The sequence below is a fragment of the Silurus meridionalis genome, chromosome 20, assembly GCF_014805685.1.
Source record: "Silurus meridionalis isolate SWU-2019-XX chromosome 20, ASM1480568v1, whole genome shotgun sequence".
Classification (NCBI taxonomy): Eukaryota; Metazoa; Chordata; class Actinopteri; order Siluriformes; family Siluridae; genus Silurus; species Silurus meridionalis.
Window position 1 is genome coordinate 8,570,846 of NC_060903.1, and position 9,155 is coordinate 8,580,000.

The following is a 9,155-nucleotide window of genomic DNA, read 5'->3' on the forward strand; positions in this document are numbered from 1 at the left end:
TATAAGAAGTGAACTGGAATACTGACTAAACCCCAGTGCCTGACCCCCATAATGCACTTGTGGCTGAATGATCCCCAATAATCTCCAAAGCTGAATATCAAAATCTAGTAGAAAGCTGTACGTGTGAGCGGAGGGCTACTATAACACCAAACGAGGGTGATCAGATCCCTGCCCACAGACTTACAATTAGCACATATGGGTGTGACGGTCAGGTGACCAGCACTTTTGGCTTTTTTCCAGAAGTCTATCGTCTTCTGTAGCTGATAAATCATTCTGTTGTGTGGGATGGAAAAGGTGTTAAAGTGTTTCGTTTTGGGGATCTAGTGCTGTGTGTTTGTGTGTGTTTTTGTGCGCTTGTGTATGTTGCAGAAGCAGAAGGTGACATTAGCGTCAGTTGGGCAGGGTCAAGAGCTATCTGTCATCCCCCACCACACTGCCCACACATTTTGTAATCTGTGAGTGTAGTGTGTGTGAGTAGTGTGTGTGTAGTGTGTGGTAGGCAGCGTTGTGAACCAAATGTTTCTCAAAATTTTTGCTTGTTATTCTCACTTCATTTTCTTTGTTTCTTTTTCTCTTCCTGAGTTCCGTAGTGTTGAGCTTCAGTACATAAACACCGAACGTGAATAGGCTGTCCGATGTTTTGTACCCGTTCATCATTAACTGGGAGAAAAATGAGCACAGGTTGTGGAAAGGCGCAAGGCGAAGGAGGTTCAGTCTCGCAGCACTGTGAAAAATTCTGCAGTAGATTCAATTGTATGCAAATTAGTTGTAACACTAGCTAACCAAATGCAAATAGACCAAATGTAGGACAGGTTGTAAGTTTGTCTGGGACATTGTTGGACAGATTTTGTACACAGAGTGGTCTATCATTTGTGTGCAATTTAATAAACAAAGAAAGATGTATATTCCTTTATTTTATATTCATTTATCCAATAATGCAACAAAAACAAGCATTCTAGCATAAAAATGAATTAAAAAAAATAGTAGCACATAGTTTTTATGAAGGATACTCAGTGCCAGAACGGTGTGCTCTTCTCGTCCATGTTTTTCATCAAAATCCAACTGATGTAACCAGTGTAAAGATGTCATTAGCAAAGGAATTCTATGTTGTGACTGCATGTGTGCCCAGTTTGTGTGCCCGGCCCTTCGATCACAGCAATTTAAAGTCAGATTTGGCCATTGCTCAGCCCTGGGGACAATTGCTTTGTCTGCAATGCATCTGACAGTGTCCTGTCTATTTTAAATTATAGCTCATTGAAAAATAATCATAGAAACACAATAAAAATGTATACTAAAACCTGTTTAAACTTTTTTTTCCTCTATCAAAATTTAAAATACTAAAACTAAAATACTGTGTGTAACAACACAAAGCTGGACCTCTAGTCACTTTATGTAGTGTTGAGCAATCGGGACTCAGGATCCAGCGCACTGTTTCTTGACTGCTAATGATCCTCTGTATTTATATCATCATAGAAGTTAAATGATCAATGTCTGTTGACATACAGTAAAGCAGCATTATAACACTCTTTCGGCCAACATACAGTACAGACCAAAAGTTTGGACACACCTTCTCATTCAAAGAGTTTTCTTTATTTTCATGACTATAAAAATTGTAGATTCACACTGAAGGCATCAAAACTATGAATTAACACATGTGGAATTATATATGGAATTATATACATAACAAAAAAGTGTGAAACAACTGAAAAATGTCATATTCTAGGTTCTTCAAAGTAGCCACCTTTTGCTTTGATTACTGCTTTGCACACTCTTGGCATTCTCTTGATGAGCTTCAAGAGGTAGTCACCTGAAATGGTCTTCCAACAGTCTTGAAGGAGTTCCCCGAGAGATGCTTGGCACTTGTTGGCCCTTTTGCCTTCACTCTGCGGTCCAGCTCACCCCTAAACCATCTCGATTGGATTCAGGTCCGGTGACTGTGGAGGCCAGGTCATCTGGTGCAGCACCCCATCACTCTCCTTCTTGGTCAAATAGCCCTTGATGCCTTCAGTGTGACTCTACAATTTTCATAATCATGAAAATAAAGAAAACTCTTTAAATGAGAAGGTGTGTCCAAACTTTTGGTCTGTACTGTACGTTAGAATGTCAGATATATACATGTCAGGTGGTTTGAAGGACTTATGCACTGTAGATGATAAGATAAGATAAGATAAGATAAGATAAGATAAGATAAGATAAGATAAGATAAGATAAGATTATTCATCCCACAGTGGGGACATTTCTGTGTTACAGCAGCAAAGAAAAATAAATATAAAATTTTATACAAATAAAAAACATTTTGCAGGTTAAGAAAAAAAAAATTTCATTGTCAGAGTTAAATGTTATACTACACTCATGCACTTATATTATAGAATAGAGTTATATGCAGTTTATGCAATGGTTTTAGAATGTGCTGTCCTGCTTCTATTATTGAAGAATTGAAAAAAAGTAGTATTCTCTATCTATTTTAGCAGTTTCAATTACATGAATAATTAATGAAGATCATTTAATTAAACAATTTCATGTTTTGCTCTGTGGTCTATTTACTCTTAATCTCCCTGTAAACAAAAAGCTTGAAGCAGTTTTAATGCAATAATATAGTGCGAATACTGCAACTAATGCGTGTCATTTTTTTTTTTCCACTGGAGGAATTTGATTAGCTTGGGTTTGAAAGTGACTTTGTTTTTTCTTTCATGATTTGACTGCAATGAATGATTACGATGACTAGAACATTTCTCAATTGATTGTAGAAAATGTGAGTGAGTAAGCGTTAAAGTGTGTTAAAGTGTTAGGACTTTGTAAATGTATATACAGTATGTCAGGGATCCATCAGCAACACCCTCCCCAGAACCACCTATCACTCGTAGCAGTTCTCCATCGTACTAACTACCCGCACCCAACACTCATCAGATCACCTTCTGTTTAAGGCCGGCGCTTCCATCGTATCTCCGTCCGTTCTACAGCTTAGACTGGAGAACTTTGTAGGACTACGTTTTACTACGGACTTTCCATATCGCTGTGGATTACTACCTTTCCCTGTGGATTGTGGATTCTAGAGACTTTACCTTTCCAAGGATTTACCTGGGTTCACTGGAACTTTAAGTACTTAGTTTTTTGCATTAATTTTCATTAAACCTTTGTTCTGCGGGACTTCGGTTTCCGGCGCGTTCTTCCGGCCTAACAATATACTGTACATTGTATACATTCTATTAAACACATTTGGTGATTAAACATCCATTCTACACGATGTTACAGAGAAGCCTGGAACCTATTCCAGAGGACTCTGGCACAAGTTGTGGGGGAAACCCCTGGATGGGTGCCATAGCAAAGCACAATAGCACAAATACTTAAATAAATATTTACACAATACTGACAATTTGCAAAAGAGAATAGATGTCTTTGACCTGGGGGAGAAGACCAGAATACTTGGAAGAAACCTTTAAAGCATATGCTTTAGATTTAAACTCTATGCATGCTGGGTAAATGTGGGATTTGAATGGCCTACCTTGAAGCTTGAAGGTGCGAGGTATTATGGTGCTAACTAATAGATTCTTTGAGATTTGATTCCTGTGTAATATATATATATATATATATATATATATATATATATATATATATATATATATATATATATATATAGTGTGTGTGTTTGTGTGTGTGTGTGTGTGTGTGTGTGTGTGTGTGTGTGTGTAAGCCATATGTTCATAGAGCCATCTTTGTGCAAAGGGGCGTTGTCATGCTGGAACATGTATAGGGAATATTCTATGCTACCACATCCAAAGACATCCTATACAATTGTGTGCCTCCAACTATGTGATAACAATTTGGGGAGGAATCACATATGGCTGAAAAATATATATAATTAAACTGAATGAAATGAAATGGCATTAATTCCATATGGCAAAAAATGAGTTAGTTCTTGGTCTGTTTTTCCAGGTCATCTCCTCACCTGGCTTTTAAGCTCATTGTACATGATGGCACATAATGTTCTGAAGCTCCTTTGTTCACCAGGCTGGAAAATGAACGTATAAATGCTCTTGAAGTTGATAGAGTTGCGTTCTGAACAGTGAGGCTAAAGGACAGTTAAATATTTAATTGTCTAATAAAATTTGATCTGCCCTCAGAACTCTGCATATCTTTTTGTGTTAATGAGGCATAAAATGTTTAATTAAATCTCAAAAGGCTTTCGGGGAGGGCATACAAACTCTTCGTTGCTGAGAGGACTGAGAAAGAGAAATTAGTTTTTCCTGTCCTCTTTTATTAAAAAATGAGGAACAAATACTCCTTCATCCGTTCCCGTGTTGAATCCATGAGACTGCGATCCATCCTTTCCGGTCACTCATTCCGCTTATTTTGTTTATACTCTATCTCTCTTGATCCATCTCTGAATGCAAATGTGCAAATGGATGTGCCAAGTGATATAATTAGCATATTAATCATACACGCTCCTCCCATGTGTGTCATGTAATGCATATTAATAAGGGGTGATACATATGCATGAGCAATGCACAATAATGCACAATATTGGTATACGGTATCACTTGGTAATTGCTGAAATTTTGTTTTTGGGGAGACATTAGAATTTGACAGTCGTTTGTTGCCAACATAATGGCGCATTAATTAGCCAGTGTTCCAGATGAGTGCAGCTGTTTTGTGGTTGTGTAGAGAACACCTAATTCTCCCTCACCTCCCATATTAGTTCAATCCGAGCCAAATTGCAGATAGGAGGTAATATTTATTTTAATAAGCCGGCTGAAATTGTTCTGCTATTCCAATTTCCTCAATGCAATACATCTATATTTTCAGTTTCAAATAAAGACAATGAAATAAAGCACTTTCCTCTGGCTAAACCGGGTGCTCCTCTTGTGCAGTAAGTAAACGTTTATACACACTTTCCGTCTCTCACTTTCTGTCTCTCTTCCTCTTAAACCTTTTAGTCCTTAATGCCTATCCTTTTATCTTACTTTGACAAAGCAAAGCTATCCGCGTGTTCTACTTGAGAAAGGTCCACGGAGGCCACTATCACTTTAGCCTGTGTTTCAGTCATATCAGCTGTTCAATCTGTTATCTCTGTTTGCACTCGTATAGGCTCAGTACTATGAGTCTGCCTACTAGGGATTGAATATCATGGGATCTGTTTATGTCTGATGGCTCGTGTTGCCTAAAGTCTTGCCTAAACTGTACACTAGCAAGTGTAGTTCATCTCTCAGATTCCATGTAGTATTGTAACTGAATACAAGACATAATATGCTAATACATTGTTCATACACGGTATATATTTGTATATTAGATTCTTATTTTAAATAGGGGATTTGTATCCAGAGGCACTAATGGTTCGCATGGCATTTGGTCTATTACGGTCTGCATCCTTTACACACCCTTACGTTCCCTTTAGGGTTTTTATAATTAAGTGTGTGTGTGTGTGTGTGTGTATGAAATGTTAGATATGAAGCTTGCAGGAAAAACAAATATACAAACCACATCATTTATTCATTTTTTTTATATCTATTTCAGGACATTGAACCAGCTAAATTTGTTATATCAATGGCGGGTACAAGCAAAAGTAATCAAAAGTAAAAAATAAGTGTGATTGGCATCTGTAGTTAAGACCAATTATGAATTTAATTGATGTGGCTGTAGTTAGGGAGCAGATAATACTCGTAGTGCAGCTATTTGTGCCTTAAACAGGAGCATAGTGGTACACAGCTAATTATAAAAAACAAACAATATAAAACACTACCTTTAGGTTCAGGCAACAATTACACAAAAAAATGTGAAGCCAGACACAGATTTCTGGAGCACAACATGGATACAGACAGTGCCATTGTGATACACAATGGCGAACTAAGTGGTTAGCAGTCACAACACACCTGACACGCTTGTTCTAACAAGGAATAGTAAAGAACTTATTTAATTGTCTCTTACTTTTAAGGTATTTCAGTCGAAATTCGTTCCAAACACGGATTTACTGTATAAGCTTTTGTCAAATCAGTCCCATGTGAGTCGTCCTACAATAAGTCTCAACACTAGCTGTGCCTAATAAATCAAGCTGTATTCCAGTTTGTGAACAATAAAAATATATGGATTTTGTTTAAGGTTTATTTAATGATGTTGTTGTGTGTCATCCAGCTACAGGTGCACTCGGGTGCCATTTATTGCATGCAAATGAATTGCTGTTTGGGTTTTTCTTTTGAGTCTGTTTTTTTTTTCTTTCGTTATACCCATGTGATATAGTAGAAATAAACACCTCACACTAGTGCAGTTCTATGGATCCAGATGATGCAATATCGCTTACATTTACATGCTAGCTTTTGGAGAACTTTGCGAAACTGGTGTCTATGAAAGATTATTATAGTTTTATTATTAATTCCATCATTACACTTTAGAGTAGAATCTACTGTGAAATGGGTTACTAGCTTTCATTTTTTTGTGTTGATTAATGGTCAAAATGAAAGGGTTTCTTTGGGGGGGCAACTGTTATGGTCATGATCTAAGACCATTCTTTCTTTTTGTCTCTTTTTCACAGCATGTCCTCCTGGTACGTTTAAGTCCATGCAGGGCACAGGGCTGTGTCTACAGTGTCCTCCTAACAGCAGGTCCACATCTGAGGCCTCCACCATTTGCGTGTGCAGGAACGGCTACTATCGAGCAGATGGAGACCTGCCAGATATGCCATGCACTAGTGAGTCCGAACACACACACACACACACACACACACACACACACACACACACACACACACACACACACACATTCACAGAAGAAAATAAGCTTAATTTCTTGGAATATCACTGGCTCCAGATTGTAGTCTTTACTTGAACACATTGGAATTTGCAATGTGATTTAGTTGACGATCTGGAGCAGATAAGAAATTGGGAAAATAATAAAAGACTGTCAACCAACACACTGTGCTAGTTTACACCTGGGCAAATCTTGGCCAAGTTTAGTAAGTAAACATGCCAGACTCTAAAGCTAGACGTCTGGCTTGTGAGAATAGTTTCCAAAACATTTTATTGGGTTCTCCTAGGTTTCTTAGTTTTTCGGATGCTGACGACTTACACAAGCATTTTATTTAGTCGTTGTTGAAAACTAGTAGTTTCCATTCCAGTAAGCAATGTCTCCTATTCGTTTTGCAGGTGCAATCAGTATACCCAATTCCCAAAATGTTTCAGGTAATCAAAGAATGTTTGTTATATATTTATGCATGGACACGGACATAAAAGAATTCCAGCGATTTTACCAATTACATGTCCAAAAAGTTTATTCATTAGATAGTTAAGTGTACTAATAAAGACTAAGGGTAGCTTTATTCCTTGTTATAGAAGATGACATTAAATATACTATTTTATGAGCACTTGTGAAGTATCAAATCAAGTTGACAAAAAGTCAGGTTTGGTTATTTGCTTTGGTATTCACTTGTCATAAAAGATATTTATTGCACATCTATAAACTATACTAGAAACTATTGTGTGTCCTGGATAAACTAGTAAAAATAATGGTTTGCATTTACCATCTACCTTTAGAATTTGTTGCCTGTTGTTAACCAAGAACAAGAATCTGAGGCTATCATTGGCATAGACTGACCCAAACTGGACAGCTGAAAACTAGAAAAAAACATCTGACCGTAATCTGTATTTAGATGTGTATGCTGGTTAATCTGTGCCAATGATCACATCAGATTCATGTTTTTATCTAACAGAAGTACAGTAAAACCCAATGTATTTTGCTATTGTAGTACATCAACCTGAACATTTGATGTTTTTGGCATTCTTAAATGCTTTTCTGCTTGTCACGGATATAAAGATTGAGTTACTATATCATTCCTGGCAGCTTGAACTAATCTGTTTTTCTTTAATCAGACATATCTACAAGGTGTTTCCACCCACAGATGTGCCTCACTTCCTGTTTTTTTCCCCTTACAGTTCTATGTAAACTCTAGAGACTGTTTTGATCTCAGTTAAACATGAAGCTTTTGACATATATCTGGCTGATTTGTTTGTATTGCACTTCTTTAACATAATTGGCTGATTAGATCATGTGTATATGTACATACATTATCTTCAAAATTGGACATCTTTTCTAGCTATTTTGACCTTTATGGAAACTATACATTCTGCTAGGGTCTTGTAAGGCTTAACCCGAGGCAGTGCATACTGTAGTCTAGTCATAACTGCACCTCAATCTCAAAATACAGCAAAAGAACCCAGATATTCTGCTGGTTGTGCTACTCAAAAAGTCTGTCATATTATAGCTGCAAGCATACAGTAAGAACTTGTATACTGCTAAATACATTAAACAAATCATCAATATAGTAAAGCAGAACACATTTGTGATGAGCAAAGATTTTGCTTAAAAAATATTTTCATTTAAAATGTATTTAATGCCAGTGAAAGTAATGTATGTTAGGGCTGGATGTAAAAATAGTAATGGCAGAGATCAGGCATAACATTATGACCACCTGGCTAATATTATGCTGGGTCCACTTTTGCTGCCAAAACAGTCCTGACTTGTGAAGCATTAACAATAACTCATCAAAAGCTCATCTGTTGGATTGGACCACATGGTTGCCTTCTCTCCCCACTTTCATCAGTGAGCCTTGGCCAACAAAGGCCCTTTCACTGGTTCATCACTGCTTCTTCCTTGGACCACTTTTGGACTTGGACCCCTGCAGACTGGGAACATCCCACAAGAGCTGCAGTTTTGGAAATGCTCTGATCCCTTGTTAAATTCGCTCAAATCCTTATACATGCCCATTTTACTGCTTCTAACACCTCAACTTTAAAGACAAAATATTATTTTCCTGCCTAATATATTCCACCCACTAACAGGTGCCATGATGAAGAGATAATCAGTGTTATTCACTTCACCTGTCAGTGATCATAAAGTTATGCCTGATCAGTGTATACATGCCAGTTAATTGTAATATGTTTTAAATATTTGGAGCTACTGGAGTGTGATATTCCCTGACAGTTGGTACTAATGAATGGGTAAAAATGAAGTTCTGGTAAAGTATTTACAGAATAAAAAATAAATAAATAAAAAATTGGCTATTAGGCTTGTATTATATAAAATAGCAATAGACAGAATAAGGACAAAAAATTTGGACTGCTAAGGAGTCCCAGTGGTCTGACTTGAGAAATGATCCAGTTTTGTGGAAA

The 9,155-nt window shown here is 37.1% G+C and overlaps 1 protein-coding gene across 1 annotated transcript in view; it reads left to right on the top strand.

Moving 5' to 3' along the window:
• LOC124402813 (ephrin type-B receptor 1-B) overlaps nucleotides 1–9,155 on the top strand; it is a 320,170-nt gene that overhangs the window by 184,796 nt on the left and 126,219 nt on the right. Inside the window, exon 4 of the mRNA XM_046876081.1 lies at nucleotides 6,524–6,679. Within this exon, the coding sequence (XP_046732037.1) occupies nucleotides 6,524–6,679 (156 nt within the window). The remainder of the gene's footprint in view (nucleotides 1–6,523; nucleotides 6,680–9,155) is intronic.